Consider the following 27,192-nt stretch of genomic DNA (forward strand, 5'->3'; position numbering starts at 1 on the left):
CCACCCTATCTAACCCTCTGATCATTTTGTATGCCTCTATTAAGTCACCTCTTAACCTTCTTCTCTCTAACGAAAACAACCTCAAGTCCATCAGCCTTTCCTCATAAGATTTTCCCTCCATACCAGGCAACATCCTGGTAAATCTCCTCTGCACCCGTTCCAAAGCTTCCACGTCCTTCCTATAATGAGGCGACCAGAACTGTACGCAATACTCCAAATGCGGCCGTACCAGAGTTTGGTACAGCTGCATCATGACCTCATGGCTCCGGAACTCAATCCCTCTACCAATAAAGGCCAACACACCATAGGCCTTCTTCACAACCCTATCAACCTGGGTGGCAACTTTCAGGGATCTATGTACATGGACACCGAGATCCCTCTGCTCATCCACACTACCAAGAATTTTACCATTAGCCAAATATTCCGCATTCCTGTTATTCTTTCCAAAGTGAATAACCTCACACTTCTCCACATTAAACTCCATTTGCCACCTCTCAGCCCAGCTCTGCAGCTTATCTATGTCCCTCTGTAACCTGCAACATCCTTCCGCACTGTCTACAACTCCACCGACTTTTGTGTCGTCTGCAAATTTACTCACCCATCCTTCTGCGCCCTCCTCTAGGTCATTTATAAAAATGACAAACAGCAACGGCCCCAGAACAGATCCTTGTGGTACGCCACTCGTAACTGAACTCCATTCTGAACATTTCCCATCAACTACCACTCTCTGTCTTCTTTCAACTAGCCAATTTCTGATCCACATCTCTAAATCACCCTCAATCCCCAGCCTCCGTATTTTCTGCAATAGCCGACCGTGGGGAACCTTATCAAACGCTTTACTGAAATCCATATACACCACATCAACTGCTCTACCCTCGTCTACCTGTTCAGTCACCTTCTCAAAGAACTCGATAAGGTTTGTGAGGCATGACCTACCCTTCACAAAACCATGCTGACTATCCCTAATCATATTATTCCTATCTAGATGATTATAAATCGTATCTTTTATAATCCTCTCCAAGACTTTACCCACCACAGACGTTAGGCTCACCGGCCTATAGTTACCGGGGTTATCTCTACTCCCCTTCTTGAACAAAGGGACCACATTTGCTATCCTCCAGTCCTCTGGCACTATTCCTGTAGCCAATGATGACCTAAAAATCAAAGCCAAAGGCTCAGCAATCTCTTCCCTGGCTTCCCAGAGAATCCTAGGATAAATCCCATCCGGCCCCGGGGACTTATCTATTTTCACCTTGTCCAGAATTGCCAACACTTCTTCCCTACGCACCTCAATGCCATCTATTCTAATAGCCTGGGTCTCAGCATTCTCCTCCACAATATTATCTTTTTCTTGAGTGAATACTGACGAAAAGTATTCATTTAGTATCTCGCTTATCTCCTCAGCCTCCACACACAACTTCCCACCACTGTCCTTGACTGGCCCTACTCTTACCCTAGTCATTCTTTTATTCCTGACATACCTATAGAAAGCTTTTGGGTTTTCCTTGATCCTACCTGCCAAAGACTTCTCATGTCCCCTCCTTGCTCGTCTCAGCTCTCTCTTTAGATCCTTCCTCGCTTCCTTGTAACTATCAAGCGCCCCAACTGAAACTTCACGCCTCATCTTCACATAGGCCTCCTTCTTCCTCTTAACAAGAGATTGCACTTCTTTGGTAAACCACGGTTCCCTCGCTCGACCCCTTCCTCCCTGCCTGACTGGTACGTACTTATCAAGAACATGCAATAGCTGTTCCTTGAACAAGCTCCACATATCCAGTGTGCCCAACCCTTGCAGCCTACTTCTCCAACCAACACATCCTAAGTCATGTCTAATGGCATCATAATTGCCCTTCCCCCAGCTATAACTCTTGCTCTGCGGGGTATACTTATCCCTTTCCATCACTAACGTAAAGGTCACCGAATTGTGGTCACTGTCTCCAAAGTGTTCACCTACCTCCAGATCTAACACCTGGCCTGGTTCATTACCCAAAACCAAATCCAAAGTGGCCTCACCTCTTGTTGGCCTGTCAACATATTGTGTCAGAAAACCCTCCTGCACACATTGTACAAAGAACGACCCATCCAATGTACTCGAACTATATCTTTTCCAGTCAATATTAGGAAAGTTAAAGTCTCCCATAACAACTACCCTGTTACTTTCGCTCTTTTCCAGAATCATCTTCGCCATCCTTTCCTCTACATCTCTAGAACTATTAGGTGGCCTATAGAAAACTCCCAACAGGGTGACCTCTCCTTTCCTGTTTCTAACCTCAGCCCATACTACCTCGGAAGAAGAGTCCCCATCTTGCATCCTTTCTACCACCGTAATACTGTCCTTGACTAGCAGCGCCACACCTCCCCCTCTTTTGCCCCCTTCTCTGACCTTACTAAAGCACCTAAACCCCGGAACCTGCAACAACCATTCCTGTCCCTGCTCTATCCATGTCTCTGAAATGGCCACAACATCGAAGTCCCAGGTACCTACCCATGCTGCCAGTTCCCCTACCTTATTTCGTATACTCCTGGCATTGAAATAGACACACTTCAAACCACAGACCTGAACACTGCCGCCGCCCTCCTGCGAAGTCAAAACTGTGCTCCTGACCTCTCTACTCTCAATCTCTCGCACCCCAAAACTACAATCCAGGTTCCCATGCCCCTGCTGAATTAGTTTAAACCCCCCCAAAGAGTACTAACAAATCTCCCCCCCAGGATATTGGTGCCCCTCAGGTTCAGATGTAGACCATCCTGTCTATAGAGGTCCCACCTTCCCCAGAAAGAGCCCCAGTTATCCAGAAATCTGAATCCCTCCCGCCTGCACCATCCCTGTAGCCACGTGTTTAATTGCTCTCTCTCCCTATTCCTCATCTCACTATCACGTGGCACGGGCAACAACCCAGAGATAACAACTCTGTTTGTTCTCGCTCTGAGCTTCCATCCTAGCTCCCTAAAGGCCTGCCTGACATCCTTCTCCCCTTTCCTACCTATGTCGTTAGTGCCAATGTGGACTACGACTTGGGGCTGCTCCCCCTCCCCCTTAAGGACCCGGAAAACACGATCCGAGACATCACGTACCCTTGCACCTGGGAGGCAACATACCAAACGTGAGTCTCTCTCGCTCCCACAAAATCTCCTATCTGTGCCCCTGACTATTGAGTCCCCAATTACTAATGTTCTACTCCTTTCCCCCCTTCCCTTCTGAGCAACAGGGACAGACTCCGTGCCAGAGGCCCGTACCCCATGGCTTACCCCTGGTAAGTCGTCCCCCCCACAAGTATCCAAAACGGTATACTTGTTACTCAGGGGAACGACCGCAGGGGGTCCCTGCACTGACTGCTTCTTCCCAGTCCCTCTTACTGTTACCCATCTATCTCCAGTCTTTGGTGTAACTACTTCCCTGAAGCTCCTATCTATGACCCCCTCTGCCTCCCGAATGATCCGAAGTTCATCCAGCTCAAGCTCCAGGTCCCTAACACGGTTTTTGAGGAGCTGGAGTTGGGTGCACTTCCCACAGATGAAATCAGCAGGGACACTGACGGCGTCCCTCACCTCAAACATTCTGCAGGAGGAGCATTGTACTGCCTTCCCTGACATCCCCTCTAGATTAAAAAAAAAAAAACAAGAAAAAGAAAAAGAAAGGAAGAGCTTACCTGATATTACCTCAAACCCTGATCCCGCTGAAAGGTAAGCAAATTTAAAGGCACTCACTCACCTTCACGACAGGCCCCTGCTCCCGCTTCCCAACCACCGTGGGGTGGGGGGGTTGGTTAGAGGAGGAGGTAGGGTGGGAAACACTCACAAAGTGTTTCGGGTTTAACTGTCACTTGCCAACAGCCCCTCCACAAACCACCTTCAACTTAGGCTGACCGCACTGCACGTATGCAAATTTCCCCAGAACAGCTGACCAGTAGCTCTGCTCTGCTGCCCTCTGCTGGTTGCTTGCCTTTACTCAAACTCCTTGGGTCTTCTTCGCAGGTTCACCTTCAACTTAGGCTGACCGCACTGCACGTATGCAAATTTCCCCAGAACAGCTGACCAGATCTGGGCGAACAGGTCCACAGTGTCATAATATCCACTCATGTATATAATGAGATGCAGACAGGCAATGATTGACACATAGGATGACCAATGAACACACAACACAGAACAACCAATCACTAGACAAGACACCACCACTATAAAGCCCACATGGCATTAAGACTCCCGCCCTTTTCGGGACCCAGACACTGAGACAGTCAGAGTGCACAAGTCAGTGGACATTATTGCCATGTGGTAGCTAGTACGCCTGGTCGAGCCAGTAAGAGATCGTCAGTAGGATTAGTAGAGTGTCAACCCACAGCTGAACATGTACAGCAGTTCATAGTTAAATAAAACAGTGCTGGATCATCTCTGGTGTTAGACATTTGTTTCTAGCTTCCCTGCATCCAGTTGCAGTCAACGTCGAACCAACCTGCCTAACACATCATGGTACCAGAGTGCTATTAATCCTGCCAAACCTACCTCGAGTGAATCTGCAACGACCAGCAAGCGGCCATCCAGCGACATGGAAAACATCCAGCCTCCTCCGCAGCTCCGCATCTCCGGCAACCTCGCCGCCAATTGGAAGATCTTCAAGCAAAAGTTCCTCCTGTATATCGAGGCCTCTGACCTCGAGGAAGCATCGGATGCAAGGAAGATCGCGCTATTTCTCTCGACCGCGGGGATCACGCCATCCATATCTACAACTCGCTTACGTTTGCCGATGGCGAAGACAAGACGAAGTTCAAAACAGTCCTGCTAAAATTCAACAGCAACTGCGACATTGAAGTGAATGACAGCTTTGAACGGTACATCTTCCAACAGAGGCTTCAGGGTAAGGATGAACCTTTTCAGTCCTTCCTGACCCAGCCATGTAATTACGGCTCAACGGCTGATTCCATGATCCGAGATCAGATCGTTTTCATGGTCCACTCCGATTCCCTGCGGCGGCAGCTCCTCAAAATCAAACAGCTAACTCTCTCCGTCGCTATCGAGACGTGCGTAGTCCATGAGCATGCCAAGAATCGTTACTCCCACATCAGGACGGCGGAAACTGGAAAACTGGCCTCCCACGAGGCAGAACGGGTGCAGGCCATTTAAAAAATGCAAGGCCTGAGTATCGAGGAGTGTGGCCGTTTTGCGGCTTTTCCCGGGTCCCTACGCATGCACGCCACGACCTGATGGACGACGAGACCGAAAACCCTAATGCGCAGGTGCGTACGTCGGCCGACCACACTGTGCGTGCGCTTTGGCGCACAGAACGTGCTGACGTCAGCGTTATGACGTGTCCGAATTGTGGCTGCGCCCATTTAAAGCGGCAATGCCCAGCCAAAGGACGGCGATGTCTACAGTGTGGGAAGCCTGGCCATTACGCGGCCTGCTGCAGGTCCGCTCCACCGATTATCAGCCGGCGGTCCCAGACACGGCGCAGAAGTATCCGCTCGGGACAATAAGACATGCGGGAAGCTGATGCCGACAGCCCAACGGATCCCGATGCTGACTGCCTCGAGTCTCCATATCGGGTGGGCATCATAACCACAGACGACCTGGTCTCTACTGCACCGGCAACCCACCTTTCAATCCTGACGATCCCGACGACGAGTGGTGTGCTATCCTCACAGTCAACCAGGCTCGCATCCGATTTAAACTGGACACCGGCGCGTCTGCGAACCTCATATCGCAGTCAGATCTCGACAGCATCCGTGATCAACCCAGCATTCTTCCACCAGCATGCCAACTCCTACAAAGGCAATGCCATAGCTGCCAGCGGATCGTGTTGGCTAGGGGTATCGCACAAGGAATTCAAGACAATTTTACGATTTGAGATCGTGCGGCCTGACAGGGCGTCCCTACTCGGTGCTCGCGCCTACAAGCTCCTGAATCTGGTCCAGCGAGTCCACACCATGTCCTCGACGCCGGCGACTGCCTCGACCGATGTGAATCTCTAGGACGAGGTAGACGACATTCTCACACAATACCACAACATGTTTGATGAAATGGGCACGCTCCCATATCGCTACAAAATTCTGCTCAAGCCGAATGCCACCCCAGTGATCCATGCACCACGCAGGGTGCCGGCTCCTCTCAAGGATTGCCTAAAAAAGCAGTGCAAGACCTCCAAGACCAGGGCATCGTCTCAAAGGTCACGGAACCAACAGACTGGGTTAGCTCCATGGTATGCGTCAAAAAACCCCCTGGTGAACTCCGTATTTGCATTGATCTCAAAGACCTGAACCGCAACATCATGCGAGAGCACTACCCGATCCCGAAGCGTGATGAGTTAACCAGTGAGATGGCTCATGCCAAATTTTTCACCAAACTGGACGCCTCCCGTGGTTTCTGGGAAATACAGCTGGACGCGTCCAGTCGGAAGCTGTGCACGTTGATATTGCTCCAACCGCATGCCCTTCGGTATGTATTCCGAAGTATTTCATCGCATCATGGAACAAATGATGGAGGGCATTGAGGGGGTGAGAGTCTATGTGGGCGACGTGATCATCTGGTCCACAACGCCCGAGGATCACATTGCCCGCCTCAGACAGGTCTTCCAGCGGATTCATGAAAATGGCCTCCAGCTCAACAAGGCCAAATGCTCGTTTGGTCAATCCGCTGTCAAGTTTCTGGGTGACCACATTTCACAGCACGGTGTGCAACCTGACGCCGACAAGGTGCTGGCGATCAACGCCATGAAGACCCCGGAGGACAAGAAGGCGGTCCTCCGCTTCCTCGGGATGGTAAATTTCCTCGGGCAATTCATTCCCAATTTGGCAGCCCACACCATGGCCCTCCGGCATCTCGTAAAGAAGTCAACAATGTTCCAGTGGCTGCCCGTACATGAAAAGGAGTGGCTCGAGCTAAAGGCGAAGCTCACCACAGCCCCAGTACTGGCGTTCTTTGACCCAACCAGGGACACCAAGATATCTATCGACGCTAGCCAGGACGGCATTGGGGCGATGCTCCTCCAGCGAGACGACTCCTCGTCCTGGGCTCCAGTGGCATATGCCTCCAGGGCCATGACGCCAACCGAGCAACGGTATGCCCAGATTGAGAAGGAGTGCTTGGGTCTCCTGACAGGAATAGTCAAGGTTCATGACTATGTATACGGCCTGCCGAAGTTCACGGTGGAAACAGACCACAACAGGCCTTTAGTCCACATAATCCAGAAGGATCTAAATGACATGACGCCTCGGCTACAGCGCATTCTTCTTTGTCTCCGCCGATATGACTTCGAACTCGTCTACACACCGGGTAAGGAGCTGATCATCGCAGATGCCCTATCCAGGTCCATCACCATGCCGTGTGAACAAGGCAACTTCATCTGCCACATAGAGGCACAGGTGCAGTTGTGTGCCAGCAACCTACCAGCCACTGATGAACGTGTGATCCAAATTAGTGAAGAAACTGCCAAGGATCCTCCACTGCAGCGCGGGATGCATCACCTCGCCCATGGCTCGCAAAAGGGGCAGTGTCCCCAGTTCTTTAACGTTAAGGACGAGTTAACGGTCACTGAGGGAATCCTTAAACTGGACAGGATCGTCATTCCTCAAAGCATGCGAGCTCTGGTGTTCGGAAAGATCCATGAGGTTCACCTTGGGGTGGAAAAATGTTGACGCAGAGCTCGGGAGGCGGTTTATTGGCCGAGTATCAACCAGGACATTGCTGACACGGTCCTCAACTGCCCGACCTACCAGAAGTTTCAACCAGCTCAGCCCAAAGAAACACTGCAACAGCACGAGATTGTGACCTCTCCGTGGTCTAAAGTGGGGGTAGACCTCTTTCACGCCAATGGGCGTGATTACGTGCTCTTGGTTGACTACCTCTCCAGGTACCCGGAAGTGGTGAAATTGTCGGACCTCACGTCTAGGTCCGTCATCAAAGCCTGCAAAGAGACGTTTGCCAGGCACGGGATACCACTCACAGTAATGAGTGACAACGGTCCATGTTTTTACAGCCAGGAGTGGTCCGATTTTGCACGATCCTACAACTTCAGACACATCACTTCCAGTCCCCATTACATTTTTTCATAGAATTTACAGCGCAGAAGGAGGCCATTCGGCCCATCGAGTCTGCACTGGCTCCTGGAAAGAGCACCCTACCCAAGGTTAACACCTCCCCCCTATCCCCATAACCCAGTAACCCCACCCAACACTACGGGCAATTTTGGACACTAGAACATAGAACATAGAATGATACAGCGCAGTACAGGCCCTTCGGCCCTCGATGTTGCACCGACATGGAAAAAAACTAAAGGCCATCTAACCTACACTATGCCCTTATCATCCATATGCTTATCCAATAAATTTTTAAATGCCCTCAATGTTGGCGAGTTCACTACTGTTGCAGGTAGGGCATTCCACGGCCTCACCACTCTTTGAGTAAAAAACCCACCTCTGACCTCTGTCCTATATCTATTACCCCTCAATTTAAGGCTATGCCCCCTCGTGCTAGCCACCTCCATCCGCGGGAGAAGGCTCTCGCTGTCCACCCTATCTAACCCTCTGATCATTTTGTATGCCTCTATTAAGTCACCTCTTAACCTTCTTCTCTCTAACGAAAACAACCTCAAGTCCATCAGCCTTTCCTCATAAGATTTTCCCTCCATACCAGGCAACATCCTGGTAAATCTCCTCTGCACCCGTTCCAAAGCTTCCACGTCCTTCCTATAATGAGGCGACCAGAACTGTATGCAATACTCCAAATGCGGCCGTACTAGAGTTTTGTACAACTGCAACATGACCTCATGGCTCCGGAACTCAATCCCACTAAGGGCAATTTATCATGGCCAATCCACCTAACCTGCACATCTTTGGACTGTGGGAGGAAACCGGAGCAACCGGAGGAAACCCACGCACACACGGGGAGGATATGCAGACTCCGCACAGACAGTGACCCAAGCCGGAATCGAACCTGGGACCCTGGAGCTGTGAAGCGATTGTGCTATCCACAATGCACCCGCAAACAAATGGGAAGGCCGAGAAAGGGGTCCATATCGTCAAGCGGTTGTTGTGCAAGGCTGCAGACTCAGCATCCAATTTCAACTTGGCGCTGCTGGCCTACAGGGCAGCCCCTCTGTCGACTGGTTTGTCTCCAGCGCAGATGCTCATGAACCGCAACCCGAGGACGACTGTTCCAGCCATTCATATTCCAGACCTTGACCATCTCATGGTGCTGCAAAAAGTGCATCGGTCCAGGGATCAGCAGAAGATCACGTATGCCACGGATCTGCCTGCACTGGCTCCCGCAGATGTTGCTCGCGTCCAGTTGCCTGAGGGAGGTTGGTCGGCCCCAGCTGTTGTTATCAGGAAGGCCGCCCCAAGGTCTTTCATTGTCCAATTGGCTGACGGCTCCATTCTCCGGCGCAACAGGAGGGCGCTGCGGAGAGTTCCCTGCCCACCCCCTAACTGCATTGCTCCGCCGGCTATCATGCCTCCTCCAGACGTTTCCTGCCACGAGGTCACCGATTTGCCAGCGATCCCGCCTGTCCACAACACCGCCGCAATGCCAGCAATCCCGCCTGTCCAAGTGCTGGCGTCTCCTGCTCCACTTCTGCGGCAATCGACCAGAATTCATCGCCCGGATCGACTTCCGGGCGGCGAGCGAGGAGGTCGCAGGGAGAGGGGCTCCCGCAAGCGGTAGACAAGAACAACAACCCCCCCCCCCCCCCCCCCCCCCGACAGGCCGGACGGCGGAGGAGGAGCGCCGGCAGAGGAGCCGGAGCGGGAGCCGAGGAGCCGAGGAGCCGGAGCGGAGGAGCCGAGGAGCCGGAGCCGAGGAGCCGAGGAGCCGGAGCGGAGGAGCCGAGGAGCCGGAGCGGAGGAGCCGAGGCGGAGGAGCCGAGGAGCCGGAGCGGAGGAGCCGAGGAGCCGGAGCGGAGGAGCCGAGGAGCCGGAGCGGAGGAGCCGGAGCGGAGGAGCGGAGGAGCCGGAGGAGCCGGAGCGGAGGAGCCGGAGCGGAGGAGCGGAGGAGCCGGAGCGGAGGAGCCGGAGCGGCAGCGGAGCGGCGACAGGGGGGCCCAACAGCAGCAGGTCCATCCCCTCTCCCTCCCCCCCCCCCCCCCCCCACGCGGGCCAGGAGCGGTGCGGCGGCGGCGGCGGCCCCTCTTCTCTCCCCCCCCCCCACGCGGGCCAGGAGCGGTGCGGCGGCGGCGGCCCCTCTTCTCTCCCCCCCCCCCCCACGCGGGCCAGGAGCGGTGCGGCGGCGGCGGCGGCGGCGGCCCCTCTTCTCTCCCCCCCCCCCCCCCCCCCCGCGGGCCAGGGGCGGTGCGGCGGCGGCCCCTCTTCTCTCCCCCCCCCCCCCCCGCGGGCCAGGAGCGGTGCGGCGGCGGCGGCCCCTCTTCTCTTCCCCCCCCCCCCCAGCCAGCAGCGGGGACCCCCCCCCCCCCAGCCAGCAGCGGGGACACAACCCCCCCCCCCCCCAGCCAGCAGCGGGGACACAACCCCCCCCCCCCCAGCCAGCAGCGGGGACACAACCCCCCCCCCCCCCAGCCAGCAGCGGGGACACAACCCCCCCCCCCCAGCCAGCAGCGGGGACACAACCCCCCCCCCCCCAGCCAGCAGCGGGGGACACCCCCCCCCCCCAACCAGCAGCGACCACCCCCCCCCCCCCCCCCAACCAGCAGCGACCACCGGCCCACTCGCCCCTCCCCCCCCCCAACTGCTGTGACCACCACGTGGCAAAGACAAAGGGACTCTCTCTCCTGGTTGAGTGGGGAAAGAAGACAAAAGAAAAAAGAGACTTGTATTTCTGTTCTTCCCAAAAGAAAACTGGTAAAGAGAAAAGGGTAAAAGGGGGAAAAAGAAGAACAAGGAGAGAAGAAAAGATGAAGGGGAAGGGGGAGAAAAAAGTGCCAGAAGGGAGCCAAGAGAAAGGGGGCACCGGAAGTAGACTGGGCAAAGGGAAAGCCAGCTCGGGCGAACGAGTCAACACGCGAAGCGGCGGGAAGGATGCTTCGCCGCATCCAGAAGAGCTGGACGGGCGGGCAACCTCTCCCCTGGGGTTAGAGGGGGGCGTGAATTGGAAGGAAGCCTTTGCCGAGGTGGTGAGGGAGCAGCTGCAGGAATTCAAGGCAGAGTTAAAAGCAGACGCAGAGGCCGCAGCACAGGCAGCAGTGACCAGGGCCATGTCAGGGGTGCAGCAGGTTCTGACCAGATTGGAGAAGAAAGTGGATGCCCAAGGGAAGATACTGGAAGCCCAAGGGAAGATACTGGAAGCCCAGGGGGCAACCATTAAAGAGCTGGAGAAGGCAGCGACTGACGCGAGCGACCGGGTCATATCCCTGGAGAGGGGAATGGTGAAACTGAGTGCAACACAGGGGAGCCTGAAGGGCAGGGTAGACGACCAGGAGATCAGCTCGAGAAGGCAAAATATTAAGATAGTGGGCCTGCCAGAGGGGATAGAGGGTAGAAATCCCACAACATTCGTGGCTGCGATGCTGGGCTCCTTAGTGGGGCGGGAAACTTTTCCCACCCCACCGGAAATGGACAGAGCTCATCGGTCACTGCGCCCGAAGCCCAAGGAAGGGGAAAAACCGAGAGCAGTTATAGCCAGACTGCACCGGTACCGGGATAGGGAGACAATCCTGCGCTGGGCCAAGGAGAATAGAGCCTGCAATTGGGACGGGCACGCCATCCGAATCTACGAGGATTTTGGAGCGGACATAGCTAAGAGACGGGCGGAGTTCAACAGAGCGAAAGCAGCTCTCTATAAGAACAAAGTACGTTTTGGTATGCTGTACCCAGCAAAACTCTGGGTCACATACCAACACAAGGAATATTTCTTTACAGCCCCTGCCGAGGCGAATAGATTCGTCGAGGAGCACGGGCTGGAAAAACGCCATGGGAAGTAGGGACGAGGGGCCCATGGCAAGGAGACACGTCATGCCGACGGGGGGGTGGGGAGGGGCGAGGCAAAGCCAGCCCCCTCCCCCCTGGCAGGAACACCCAGAACGGAAAACAACCCAATGCCCTAGGGCCCGCTCCAGGTGGGAGGCCAGGCCCCGGCACGAGGGAACGGGAGTACTGGAGAGGGGAGAGGGGAAGCGGGACAGTAACCTCCGAGAGGGGAGCCACCGTGCTAGCAGGAAAGCTAGCGAAGGGGGCGCGCAACAGAGCAGGGCCGCAGCGCACCCCCAACAGGGGGGAAGGCGCCAGGCAGGGGAGGGGGGGGATCACCCATCAAAGGTGGGAGAGCAAATGGGGACAGGAATGGGGGAGAGAGGGGCAATGGAGGGGTACACAGGGGTATCCCCGAAAGGGATAGAGCGGGGGGGGGGGGGGGGGGGGGGGGGGGGCACCCGGGGGGCGAGAGACCAGGGAGGGGAAACGCAGGGACGAAGGGACAAAAGAGGCCAGTAAGGGAATAGGGCCACAAAGTGCCACAGACAAGGGCTCGAAACAGGGAACTGCGGCAAGCACCCACCCAGTACGGTCTGTGGGTGAAGGGCCCCCCCGGAGTGCAGGGGACTACCCGCGTGGCGGACACAAAGTGGACGGCCATGGCGGGTGTCCCCGGGACAAGGGGGAACCCCGGAGCGCAGGGACCCGACCGCATGGGGAGAGCAGTGATAGTGGACATCCTGGACGGCCCCCTAACATAGGGAAACCCCAGAGGGCAGGGGCGCGTCCACCGGACAAATATGGTTAACCCCACAGGAGCAAGGGGGCAGAAGCCCCCCACCAGAATAGTCACCTGGAACGTAAGGGGACTTAACGGCCCAGTGAAGAGATCTAGAGTCCTCACCCACCTTAGAAACATGAGGGCCGACATAGTCTTCCTCCAAGAGACGCACTTGAGGGAGCAGGACCAACTGCGGGTAAGAAAGGGCTGGGTGGGACAAACCTATCATTCCTGTTATGGGGCAAGGGCCAGGGGGGTGGCGATCCTGATTGGCAAGAGGACAATGTTTAGGGCGACAAAGACGGTTACGGACCCAGGGGGACGGTATGTCATGGTCAGCGGGGCCCTGGATGGGGCGCCGGTAGTTCTAGTTAACGTGTACGCGCCCAACTGGGACGACACGAGCTTCATCCAAAAGACCATGGCAGAAATCCCGGACATAGCGACGCACCGACTAATCATGGGGGGGGACTTCAACTGTGTACAGGACCCAACGACGGACAGATCAAACCCCAGAACGGGGAAAACCTCAAACATGGCAAGGGAACTCAGCCACTATATGGAGCAGATGGGAGCAGTAGACCCCTGGAGATTCGCCCACCCGGGGGAGAAAGAATTCTCTTTCTTCTCCCCAGTACACAACGTGTACACCAGAATTGACTTCTTTGTGGTGGGGAAAACGGTGCTTCCAGAGATAGACAAGGTGGAATACTCCGCAATTGTGATATCAGACCACGCTCCACACTACATGGATGTGCGGCTAGAGACGGGAAGGGCCCAGCGCCCCAAATGGAGGTTGGACGGTGCCTTACTAGCTGACAAGGCCTTCAGCGAAAGGATAGCGCAGGCCATAGCGGAGTACACTGAGATCAACCAAAACGGGGAGGTCTCACCCTCCACGTTCTGGGAAGCGCTTAAGGCCGTACTAAGAGGGGAAATCATAGCCTACAAAGCGCAAAGAGATAGGGAGGAAAGGGTGGCTAGGCAGAAGCTGGTCGACTCCATACTGGAGGTAGACCATAAATACTCCGAGGCCCCGACTGTAGAACTCCTGGCGGAGAGAAAAGAATTACAAAGGAACTTTGACCTGCTCTCCACCAGGAAAGCAGTACACCAACTCCGCCAGGCACGCGGGGCCCTATACGAACACGGAGACAAAGCCAGCCGCCTGTTGGCCCACCAGCTGAGAAAGCAGGCAGCCAGCAGAGAAATTGCGCAAATCAGAGATACCAGAGGCACGTTGGAAACAGAACCAGAGAAGATTAACAAAACCTTCAAGGCCTTCTACCAAGAGCTGTACACCTCAGAGCCCCCAACGGGGAAGGCTGGGATGAACCGGTTTCTTGACGGACTGAACATACCAGTTGTGGGAGAGGGCAGAAAACGGGATCTGGAAGCACCACTAGCACTGGGAGAGATCATGGAGAGCATTAGCTCCATGCAGGCGGGGAAGGCGCCGGGACCGGACGGATTCCCGGCGGACTTCTACAAAAAATTTGCGACAGCGCTGGCCCCGCACATGCGGGAGATGTTCACAGACTCGCTAGCTAGGGGCACGTTGCCACCCACGTTAGCACAGGCCTCAATCTCGCTGATACCTAAGAAAGACAAAGACCCAACGGAATGTGGGTCATACAGACCCATATCTCTGCTGAATGCAGACGCCAAAATACTGGCCAAAATCCTAGCCAAAAGGCTAGAAGACTGTGTACCTGAGGTGGTCACAGAGGACCAGACGGGCTTTGTCAAAGGTAGACAGCTGACCGCGAACATCAGGCGCCTGCTGAACGTGATAATGACCCCCTCCGGGGAGAGAACACAAGAGGTGATCGTCTCCCTGGACGCAGAAAAGGCCTTCGACAGAGTCGAATGGATATACCTCATAGAGGTACTGGAGCGGTTCGGGCTTGGAACAGGGTTCACCGCTTGGGTAAAGCTCCTGTACAACGCTCCCATGGCGAGTGTACAGACCAACAATACCAACTCCCAATACTTCCAGCTGCACAGGGGCACCAGACAAGGATGCCCACTGTCCCCGCTGCTGTTCGCACTAGCAATCGAACCGCTAGCAATCGCGCTCAGGGCAGCAAAAAATTGGAGGGGGATCCGAAGGGGAGGTAGAGAGCACAGAGTCTCACTCTATGCGGATGATCTGCTCCTCTATATCTCGGACCCACAAAGCAGCATGGACGGAATCATCGCGCTCCTGAAAGAGTTTGGAGCCTTCTCGGGCTACAAACTCAACATGAGCAAAAGTGAGATCTTCCCATTACACCCGCAAGGGGGGGGGGGGGGGGGGGGGGCAGCACTAAAGGGGCTGCCGTTCAAACAAGCCCGACATAAATTCCGCTACCTGGGGATCCAAATAGCCCATGACTGGAAAGGGATCCACAAATGGAACCTCACCAGCCTGACGGAGGAAGTTAAAAAGGACCTGCAAAGATGGAACACACTCCCGCTCTCCCTCGCGGGGAGAGTTCAGACGATCAAAATGAACGTACTGCCCAGGTTCCTCTTCCTGTTTAGATCCATTCCGATCTACATCCCCAAGGCCTTTTTCAAAGCGCTGGACAAACTCATCATGGCGTTCGTATGGGGGGGTAAAAATGCTAGGATCCCAAAGAAGGTCTTACAAAAAACAAAAACCAGGGGAGGGTTAGCCCTCCCGAATCTACAATTCTACCACTGGGCAGCAACAGCCGAGCGAGTAAGGGGATGGATCCAGGAGCCAGAAGCTGAGTGGGTGCGTGCGGAGGAGGCCTCCTGCATGGGAACCTCCCTCCGGGCCCTCGCCACGGCAGCACTCCCATCCCCACCCAAAAAACACTCCAGCAGCCCAGTGGTGACAGCCACCCTCCAATCCTGGAACCAACTGCGGCAGCAACTTGGCCTGACCAAAATGTCGAACAGGGCTCCCATCTGCAACAACCATAGGTTCAAACCAGCACTGACCGACGCCACCTTCAAAAGGTGGAGGCAGGACGGGGGGACACTGACAGTCAGGGACCTATACACGGACGACAGGATCGCAACACTGGACGAACTGACAGAGAAATTTCAGCTAGCTGGGGGGGAACGAGCTACGGTACCTGCAGCTCAAAAACTTCCTACGAAAGGAGACAAGGACGTACCCACAACCGCCACGACAGACACTACTGGAAGACCTACTGGACGCAAGTATCCTAGAGAAAGGGAACTGTAGTGACATGTATGACCGACTGGTAGATAGGGACGACACCGTACTGGACGCAACAAGGAGGAAATGGGAGGACGACCTGGGGATGGAGATCGGGTGGGGACTCTGGAGCGAAGCACTGCATAGGGTCAACTCCACCTCCACGTGCGCAAGGCTCAGCCTGACGCAACTAAAAGTGGTACATAGAGCCCACTTAACAAGAACCCGTATGAGTAGGTTCTTCCCGGAGGTGGAAGACAGATGTGAACGGTGCCAAAGAGGCCCGGCCAACCACGCCCACATGTTCTGGTCTTGCCCCAGACTCGTGGAGTACTGGACAGCCTTCTTCGAGGTAATGTCCAAAGTGGTGGGAGTGAGGGTGGAGCCATGCCCGATAGTGGCGGTCTTCGGGGTTTCAGAACAGCCAGATCTATTCCTGGGGAGGAGGGCGGATGCCCTTGCCTTTGCCTCCCTGATCGCCCGCCGTAGAATCCTGTTTGGCTGGCGGTCAGCAGCACCGCCCAGAGCTGCGGACTGGCTGTCCGACCTCTCGGAATCTCTCCAAATGGAGAAAATCAAATTTGCCATCCGAGGGTCGGACGACGGCTTCCACAGAACGTGGGAGCCATTCATGCAAACTGTTCCGGGACCTATTTGTGGCCAATGTACAAGAGGAAGAATAGTCGGGGGAAGGTAGCGGGAGGGGGGGGGGGGGGGGGGCTACGGGTTCGTTACGGGGGTTCGATGGCTAGCTAAGGCCCAAAACCAAGCTAAATGAACATGTTGAGGGGGGGGGGGGGGGGGGGGGGGGGGGCGCAGTTACTACTACGAAGATGCTTACCTGTAAATATGTATGTTAATTTTTGCGTGTTTGTTTTTGTTTGTTTTTTTTTTTTGTTTCTCTCTCCTAACAATTTGTAATTTGTTCAATATAAAATACGAAAACTGAATAAAAACATTTATAAAAAAAAAAAAAGAATTCATCGCCCGCCTCAAAGACTGAATCTATAGACTTTACTTTTGTAAATTTTGTTCAGTTTGCTCTGTATCTGCACGATAGACACCTTCCCATGTACATATGTTCATTAACTCACCACTTGTACATAGTCAGGCATGTATATACCTTCACGTTCCATAACTTATTTTTAAAAAAAGGGGAGATGTCATAATATCCACTCATGTATATAATGAGATGCAGGCAGGCAGTGATTGACATATAGGATGACCAATGAACACAGAACAACCAATCACCAGACAAGACACCACCACTATAAAGCATTAAGACTCCCGCTCTTTTCGGGACCCAGACACTGATACAGTCAGAGTGCACAAGTCAGTGGTCATTATTGTCATGTGGTAGCTAGTAGGCCTGGTTGAGCCAGTAAGAGGTCGTCAGTAGGATTAGTAGAGTATCAACCCACAGCTGAACATGTACAGCAGTTCATAGTTAAATAAAACAGTGTTGGATCATCTCCGGTGTTAGATGTTTGTTTCTAGCTCCCTGCATCCAGTTGCAGTCAACGTCGAACCAACCTGCCTAACACATCACACATATCTTTGAAAATGGCAACACAAGTGGACAAGGTAGTCAAGAAAGCATACGGAATGCTTGCCTTCATTGGACGGGGCATCGAGTATAAAAACTGGCAAGACATGCTACTGTTGTATGGAACCTTGGTAAGGCTGCACTTGGAATATTGCGCACAATTCTGGTCGCCACACTACCAGAAGGATGTGGAGGCTTTGGAGAATGTGCAGAGGATGTTTACCAGGATGTTGCCTGGTCTGGAGGGTGTTAGCTATGCGGAGGGCCTGAATGACGCGGACTGTTTTCATTAGAAAGACGGAAGTTGAGGGATGGCCTGATAGAAGTCTACAAGATTATGAGGAGCATGGATATAGTGGATGGGCAGGCACTCTTTCCCAGGGTGGAGGGGTCAGTCAACAGGGGCCATAGGTTTAAGGTACATGAGGCAAAGTTTAGAGGAGATGTGCGAGGCAGCTTTTTTTACGCAGAGGGTGGTGAGTGCCTGGAACGCAATGCCAGGGGAGGTTGTGGAAGCAGATACATTAACGGCGTTCAAAAGGCATCTTGAGAAACACATGGATAGGATGGGTATAGAGGGAGACAGTACAAAGACGTGCTGAGGGTTTTGGTCATGGGTGGTATCATGACCGTGCAGGCTTGAAGGCTGTTCCTGTGCTGTATTCTTCTCTAATAATTGCAGTCAGTATTCACCATCATTCACCACCACTCAGATACTGAAGCAATCTGTGCCCACATGCTGCATGAAAAAATTCGGGCTTGTGCTGATAACTAGCAAGTAACATTATGTCACGGAAGTACGAAACGACGGCAGTTTCCAACAAGAGGGGACCACTCTTGACATTTAATGGCATTACCCTCAATGAACCCCTCCATCAACATCCTGAGGATTACAATTAACCGGAAACTGAACTGGACCGCCATATAAATACAGTGGCTGTAAGAGCAAGTCAGAGGCTGAAAATTCTACACCGCATCGCCCCAAATCCTCTCCACAGACACAAGTCAGAAATTGATGGAATACTCTACCTATCTGGATGAGCCATGATATGGAGATGCCGGCTTTGGACTTGGGTGAGCACAGTAGGAAGTCTTACAAAACCAGGTTAAAGTCCAACAGGTTTGTTTCAAATTGTTTGAATTTCAACTGACGAAGGAGCTATGTTCCGAAAGCTAGTGATTCGAAACAAATTTGTTCGACTTTAACCTGGGGTTCCTAGAATTTACAGTGCAGAAGGAGGCCATTCAGCCCATCGAGTCTGCACCAGCTCCTGGAAAGAGCACCCTACCCAAGGTTAACACCTCCACCCTATTCCCATAACCCATAACCCAGTAACCCCACCCAATTTTGGACACTAAGGGCAATTTATCATGTCCAATCAACCTAACTTGCACATCTTTGGACTGTGGGAGGAAACCGGAGCACTCGGAGGAAACCCACGCACACATGGGGAGGATGTGCAGATTCCACACAGACAGTGATCCAAGCCGGGAATCGAACCTGGGACCCTGGAGCTGTGAAGCGATTGTGCTATCCACAATGCTACCGTGCTGCCCACTTCTTGCAAGACTTCTTACTATCTGGATGAGTCCGCTCCAGCAACATGAAGCTCAACAGCATCAGGGATAAAGAAGCCTTCCTAATTGGTATCCAATCCACCACTTTAAACATCTGCTCCCTCTACCACCTTTGCACAGCAGCTGCAGTGGGTAACATCTACAAAAGCACTGCAGCATCTTGCCAAGGCACCTTTGACAGCACATTTCAACATCCAACCTCTACTACCTGAAGAGCAGCAGACACATGGTGAACACCATCACCTGCAAGTTTCCTTCAAAGTCGCACACCACCCTGACTTGGAACTATATCACTGTTCCTTCATTATTGCTAGATCAAAATCCAGGATCTCACTCCTCAGCAGCATTGTGGGTGTACCTGCACCACCTGGACTGTAGCAGTTCAAAAGCCTGCTGTTCACTACCACCTGCGCAGCGGCAATTAAGGCTGGGCAATAAATTCTATCCTTGCCAGCAATGCTCACATCAAGAATAAACAAACAAAATTATGCTGCAATAAAGAAAACATGGCAAACAGTAGAGAACAAGCATACAAAAGAACATGGAAAAATGCCCCTACTCATGTAGAAAGTATGCTGTGCTGGTTGGTTGCTGTGAGATACACATTATCAGTGATAATACAGCTGGCTGTTTACACAGGTACAGCAAAGCCCACAATAATCTAACTCTCTCCAGCCATCCCAGAAAACAAACAATACTATCTATTTCTAGACCTAGAGCTCTGAAAATACAGATACTGTAAACCAACCCAACAGGTCCATCTGACTACCCATAAAGTACTTATGTTACTGATCCAATCATTTCTGTTAGATTGGTTTTTTTTAGTGCAATAAATTAAATATTTCAAAATACTCAAATAGCCGTTTATTACAGGAATTTGGCTCAGAAGGTATTTTCTGGTGATCTACTGACATTAAGATAATTGATCCGTGTGCACAGGCTGGAATACTTTCCATATCCATCATTCAGTGGGATGAGGGAGAGAAAGACAGACGTGTGGGAATAGAACATAGAACAGTACAGCACAGAACAGGCCCTTCGGCCCTCGATGTTGTGCCGAGCAATGATCACCCTACTCAAGTCAACGTATCCACCCTATACCAGTAACCCAACAACCCCCCCCCCAACCTTATTTTTTAGGACACTAAGGGCAATTTAGCATAGCCAATCCACCTAACCCGCACATCTTTGGACTGTGGGAGGAAACCGGAGCACCCGGAGGAAACCCACGCACACACAGGGAGGACGTGCAGACTCCGCACAGACAGTGACCCAGCCGGGAATCGAATCTGGGACCCTGGAGCTGTGAAGCATTTATGCTAACCACCATGCTACCGTGCTGCCCGGTGCTTCCCCCTGAATGGGGGAAGAGGGACAGGTACCAACACAGGAGTCGGTAGTGTCCAAAATGGGCACATCTGAAGGCAGAGTTCCACATTCTGAGACCTGCCTCCAAATACAATAATGTGATCCACCCCGCATCCAAAAAAAAATTCAAGACTCCACTGTCATGGACAGCCCTCTCTCCCTTTTCTTTGGAAGGGGTAGTTTCCAACTCATGACTCACAGTCCTCCCAAAACAGATATGACTTCCAACTTTCAATGCTGCCCTGTGACTGCGATTTGTGAAAGCCAAAGTGAATGGACTTGGATCCTTACCTTGGGTATGTTGCTGTAGAGGAAGGCTGACATTTCTGTGGGCTGACTGTGGCGGATGGATGAGGTAGCCAATTTCCGTCGATGGAGAAGGTGCTGTGTATGGCTGATTATTGCTTTGCAATAGCCGGTAAAACAAAGATCCTGTCAGACAGAATAGATTGTTCAAGACTTCACTAATATCCTAAAGAAATACAGATCAGAACAGCAATTCTCAACAACAATTCACTGCGGACTGTCTATACATTGCCAATGTGGGCAATTGAAACAGAAATGGACAGTGGGCATTCCTTGTCCCACTTTGATCCATTTGATTTTACAAATGAAAAGACTTGGATTTGAACCCCCATTCTAATACACTATACTGGGATGACAGAATTCTTCAGGATTTAGGTATTCAATACTGACAAAATACTTCAATAACACCCACAGCTGAAGCCAACGCATTATTACAGGATTCACTGAATCCTTTATGTGCTGTAAAAAAAAAACAAATGCCCTTCAGTAACTGCAGTGTCTAAATGTTGGCTCTATCGTGGGTTTCCTCCAGATGCCCCGGTTTCCTCCCACAGTCCAAAGAGGTGCAGGTTAGGTGAATTGACCATGCTAAATTGCCCCTCAGCACCCAAAAGGTTAGGTAGGGTTACTGGGACAGCGTGGAGGTGTGGGCTTAAGTCCAACGGCCGGCAGAGACTCGATGGGCTGAATGGCCTCCTTCTGCACTGTAAATTCGATGCACTGCAGGCATTAAAACAAAGGACATCAGGTCTCATGCACCTCAACTAATGCTTCAAATGTTACCCCACAGTTACAAAGATCGTCACTGTTATTCCATCACAACCATGAATGCACAGAGACCAGAGCATGGAGACAGTGCTGCAGACAGCAGTGGATATGTCACTTGCAAGAGACTCTAACTCAAAGCTCAAATAGTGCTATTAAGGTCACAGTAGCTGACAATGGGACTTGTTCATTGACTCTGACATGCTATTGAGATGCTTTTCCTTTCATAAGATGAAGTCCTGTCTTCACATTGGGAACACCCACCATTGTGTTGTGTGGCCCTATTACCGTGCAAAATGCGATAGAATTTTAATAAATCGAGCAAACACTGGGCATCCTGGGAGGCACTATGAGCCATTAGCAGCAGCAGAATTGCATTCAACCCGGCCACACAGTGGTTAGCACAGTTGCTTCACAGCTCCAGGGTCTCAGGTTAGATTTCTGGCTTGGGTCACTGTCTGTGTGGAGACTGCACGTTCTCCATATCTGGGTGGGTTTCCTCCGTGTGCTCTGGATTCCTCCCACAGTCCAAAGTTGTGCAGGTTAGGTAGATTGGCCATTCTAAATTGCCCATAGTGTTCAAAAAGGTGAAGTGGTGTTACTGGGTCGTGGGGATAGGGTGGAGGTGGGTTGATCTTTCCAGTGCGGGCTGGATGGGCAAAATGGCCTCCTTCTGGACTGTAAATTCTATATCTATGTCTATGTTTAACCACACTCTGTAACCTCATGGTCTGAAGTACACACTCTCGCTCCTCATTTCCCCCCGGTATCTCCATTCTACCATTACCATCAAGCTGGTTTCAATGAAGAGTGCAGGCGAGCATGTCAGGAGCAACAGCAGGCATATCTAAAAATGACGTGTCAACCTGGTGAAGCTATAATCACAGGACTATTTGTGCGCCAAACAACAGACAATAGACAGGAAGCGATCCCACAACCAACGGATCAGATCTAACTCCTACACATCCAGTCATAAAGGTGGTAGATTGGCGGCATGGTGGCACAGTGGTTAGCACTGCTGCTGCTTCATGGTGCTGAGGACCTGGGTTCGATCCCGGCCCCAGGTCACTGTGTGTGCAGTTAGCACATTCTCAGTGTCTGTGTGGTCTCATCCCCACAACCCAAAGATGTGCAGGGTAGGTGGATTGGCCACGCTTAATTGAAAAAACAGCTGACGTTTCGAGTCCAGATGAACCTTTGTCAAAGCTTTGACAAAGGGTCATCTGGGCTCGAAACATGAACTCTTTTCTCTCCCTGGGATGCTCCCAGACATGCTGAGATTTTCCAGCATTTTCTTTTTTAATACTCAGGGATAATGTCCTCCTTCCTCTGATAACATTGTTCTCAGGCCAGCAGTTTGAAACCCCACTTGTGCATCACATCTCATAGTAGTTCTGACTCAACTGGGATGTTTAAAACATGGAGGCACTGGATGGGACTTTCCTCCTTCTCCGGAGCGTGTTCTGCAGCGGTGGATGACTGCTCGACAGTAGCCAGCAGCAGGGTCTTCTGGTCCCGCTGCTGTTAACGGGGGTTTCCAGTTGAACGCACCCCTTGCTGGCGGGAAACCCACGACGGGATCTTATGGTACGCCGTTGGTGGCACCATAAGATCCCGTCAGAGTGAACGGCCAGAAAATCCCACCCTCTGTTACATACATGCTCATTCTCACCTGGAAATATCTGCTGCTGTGGATGTTGGGGAAAGACGTGCAGGAATCTACCCACACGATCAGATCCGTGCTGTTCAGATGTTGCCTCTTCACCTCACGATCTCTCCAACAACGTGCATGATGAAGCCTATAGGAAGCTTTCTGTGATAAAAAAAGAGCTAACCACCTGTGGAGGAAAAGGTGGCACTGAGATGTACTGAATATTATACATCTTAATAAGTCACTGCACGTAAAAGCTTGGCCTCCCAAACATGACAAGATTCATTTCAGTGTACATCATTCCATCAACACCCTGCACTCTAACACGAGGGCACCTTCCTTATCCCAAATATCTCAGCACTCCAGAAACAGTAAAGCATCTGCAAACAATGTCGGGGCAGAGAGAGAGGGAAGAAAAAGCTGGGAAAAGAGCAATTGTGAGAAGAATAACCATCTTGACAACCTTTGCAGCTAGTGCAGATAGACTGAGCAGCCATCAGCAGTCGAAATACAACAAAACACTAGCCACCCACCACAATTCTTCACAATGTTTACAAACTTAGCAGAGTGCTTAAAACCTTTAGTTAGCAATTACCCAGAAGAAAACAGTCAAGCTGTGTGGCTGTGTGCAATGTTAGAAGCGTTGCTTGGAATTAACATGTCTTATCATGGTTCATACAGGGAACAGGAAACAAATAACCCAGGAAATAATCAAAAATATCCAGTAGGCCCAGTTCAAATTGCTGTTTGCTCTGGTCATGCTAGAAGTTGGATATGTGATAAAATTGTTCCTTGAAACAGCAAAATCCAGCAACAGATGATCATAACAATTCCTCGAACAGGTGTCCTGCAGCCTCCTCCACAGAGAAGAGAAGATCTGCTTACACACCAGCATGGGCGGGGACAGAGCAATTGGTCAGCAATTTAACAGAGCTCAGGATGAGTACCAAAATAATTTTGGAGAATTCATCCACATTTGCCCATGTGACTGAATTTTGCTCCACATTACTGGAACTCTCTGCCTCAGAAGACAGTCGAAGCAGGATCACTGATTTTCTTTTTTAAGGCAGAGGTACATAGATTCGCAGCAGGCAAGGAAATCAAAGGTTATCGGTGGCAGATGTGGAACTCAACACAAACAGATCAACCATGATCTTATTGAATGGCTGAGCGGATCAAGGGGCTGAATAGTCTACTCCTGCTCCTATTTTGTATGTTCATATTGTTTCCAAAATCTTTTCCACCACTGGTGTTAAACTTAATGGCTTGCCGCGTGTGGGTTTATCCTTACACCATTTCTTGAACATGGGTGTAACATTTGCAATTCTCCAGTCCTCTGATGCCACCTTTGATTCTCAAGGATTGGAAGATTATGGTCAGTGCCTTGACAATTTCCACCCTTACTTCCCTCAGTATCCTTGGATTCATCTCACCCAGTCTCGGTGACTCATCCAGTCCAGGTGCCTTTTCAACTTTAAGTGCAGACAACCCATCTAATACCTTAGCTATCACCAATTGTTTGCCCGTCTAGTGTCTCAACTTCTTTCACTATGACTTGGGAAGCACCTTGTGACGAATCAATTGGCCTTTTAATCTGTTGTCATCTCCTCGAGACACATACTATGCGACCTTAAAAGGGGCAGTATTTCCAGGCATATTTCCTCAATGGGGTAACATCACCAACCTATTCCCATTTTGGTGTTTATCCTCCACAAGAGCAGATAGCTCTGATCATGTTTACCCACTCTGTTTTCACAACCATTTATCTACTTCTCTAATCTTGAACGTTGTTATAGTTCCCGCTTCAATCATTAACCATAGAAATGAATTCCATAGCCTCAACTCTGAAGGGGTTACTCTTGTTCTAATCTTTTAGTTAATCTTCTTTCGATGGCCCCTCAGTCTTGGCCCTTTGACTACAGGAAATAGCTTCTTTCTATCTTGTCCCACTCTTCATAATTTGGCACAGCAGACACACCTGGTACAAGAGGGCAGGTTTGCCCACTGAATTTTAGACACATATACTTTAGTCCCTGCATACCAACAGCACTCACCTTGCAAGCATCCCTTGAAGCATCACATTTGACATTTCAGAGGGTGACACATCTATAAATCGCAGAAAAGAGAAGCAGCTTTCTTCATCATTACCTGGGTGAGAAAAAACACATCTTTAGAGGTCTGGCACCCAATAACTGGACAAAAACTTGGAGAACATCAACTAAAATTCTTACCTTTTCTATGAAACAGAGACTGATGGATGTGGACTGGGGAGAAGGGGGAAAGAATGACTCGTAACCACCTAAATCAAAGAGGGAGAACAATGAAAAATTAAGGATTCATCTATACAAGGCTGTGCAATCAGCAGCCCTGAACAGCCAGCCGCGACATCCCCACCCACCTCTGTAAGAGACACAAACATAATCCCCCTTTAGCATTCTTTATAAGCAGGTAAATTCACAATCTCCTATCCAGATACATCTGCAAATACATGGCCAGCGGCCATCACAGAGACAAAAAGAAAAATCAAAGCCGACTGGATTCTAGATTATATATAGGTTCCTATAGCTGGGACTAGGTTTCAAAACCAGCCCAGACAGATGAGTCTCCCCAATTGCATCTGTAAAGATTAAATATTAAATTGTCTTGGCCAGTTTCCCTGCAGGTGCCAGAGGCTAAACACAGAGCATAAAACTGGCATGAATCAGGAATGTCACTCAAGAAAACCACAGGATGGCTGTAATGGGAAACTAGAGGTCCAAGTGCAGTTGAGACATTGAGGTACTAAATGCTGTCATTCAGAAGCCTGAAATGTATGTGCTGGGCAGCTGGGGAATGGATCATATTCCATTTCAAACTCGGGCTCCTCTCAAACTCCGATCTACCAGAGGAACATATTTTCATCGTCTAACACTCGAACATGATCAATTGATACAGAACTGGGGCAGTTTTGTTATTAAGGTCCTGCCTACTCAGAACTGTGGGGAGAATGTCAAACTCTTTTCAAACAGGATAGAGCCTGCAAAGAGCAGACTTTCATCATGTTAGTCTGGTCGAAACAACAGTGCCAGCTAATTACAAAATATTTTGTATTAAGAGGATAACAAATTGTTAGCGTGGCACGAGATGTTATGATTAAATAACTCCTGTTTCAACAACAGTCAAAGTTTGGTAGCAAACATTTGGAGATTTAATGAGAAGAACTTATTAACATGGATTTTTTTTTAAAATAGTAACTTTTTCATGTGTGGATCTGTTGCTTGCTGACCTGTTGCGACAATGATTGAAGTGATTGATCTGTCCATCCCTGTAAATAAGTTTGGGAATGTTGTACGGTTTCAGAGACATATGGAAAGGTGATTTTGTCTCTTGGCGCTCAAACAGTTCTGGATGGTTACAGACCTAAAATAGAGAAACAAATCTGAACATGAACAACACAAGTTCACAACTATCCAACTAGTAAAAATGCATAGATGCATATGCATATAAGAATGAACCACTCTTTCATTAGTGCACGCGTGTAGAGCTCCTGCTCTTGGTCTGTTTGGATTTCTTGGTGGCTTACTGGTGAAAGCACAGACCAGGATTCAGTGTCTAGGTCACTGATGGTTTACTGAGTGAACGCCCCAAACCCTGGATTGCATTCATTCCTTCATGGATTACTGGGTAAAGGCACTGATCCCTGATCTGTGAACTAGCTCAACTCAGAAAGAGAACAAAAACTGAAATAGCCAAGAAGGGACACCTTCAGCACCATATTAGGCTGGATCATTTTGTGAAATATGCCCTGGTCTCCCTGGAAGATACAGAACAACCCAAAATAATTTCCTTGATGATATACACTGTCTCATCCATCCCTTTTCCCACTACCCTCTCTTCTGGTCCACATCCTTGCCTCCAACATAAAGTGTAAGGATCTTCCTTTCTCTGCCATTGGCATCTTCTCCTCTCTCTCTCTCTCTCTCTCTCTCTCTCTCTCCCCCCCCCCCCCCCCCAGCCATTGCCAGTTGCTGACTAACCACGTTCTGTGCCAACAATCCTTTCTAAACCTAATCTTCACTCTTTGTTCTCTTTAACCCGTCTACACGGTTAACCTACATCGATTCCAAAGATGTGCGGGTTAGGTGGATTGGCCATGCTAAATTGCCCGTAGTGTCCTTAAAAGTAAGGTTA

The 27,192-nt window shown here is 51.0% G+C and overlaps 1 protein-coding gene across 6 annotated transcripts in view; it reads right to left on the reverse strand.

The window, feature by feature from the left end:
• ino80 (INO80 complex ATPase subunit) overlaps nucleotides 1–27,192 on the reverse strand; it is a 314,154-nt gene that overhangs the window by 126,729 nt on the left and 160,233 nt on the right. For all 6 annotated transcript variants that reach the window (XM_038782859.1, XM_038782838.1, XM_038782829.1 and 3 more), the window contains 5 exons: nucleotides 26,288–26,421; nucleotides 25,254–25,321; nucleotides 25,077–25,170; nucleotides 23,044–23,209; nucleotides 20,592–20,732 (listed from right to left, as the gene is read on the reverse strand). In XM_038782859.1, coding sequence (XP_038638787.1) covers nucleotides 20,592–20,732; nucleotides 23,044–23,209; nucleotides 25,077–25,170; nucleotides 25,254–25,321; nucleotides 26,288–26,421 — 603 coding nt within the window. The remainder of the gene's footprint in view (nucleotides 1–20,591; nucleotides 20,733–23,043; nucleotides 23,210–25,076; nucleotides 25,171–25,253; nucleotides 25,322–26,287; nucleotides 26,422–27,192) is intronic.

Source organism: Scyliorhinus canicula, chromosome 2 (genome assembly GCF_902713615.1).
Source record: "Scyliorhinus canicula chromosome 2, sScyCan1.1, whole genome shotgun sequence".
NCBI lineage: Eukaryota > Metazoa > Chordata > Chondrichthyes > Carcharhiniformes > Scyliorhinidae > Scyliorhinus > Scyliorhinus canicula.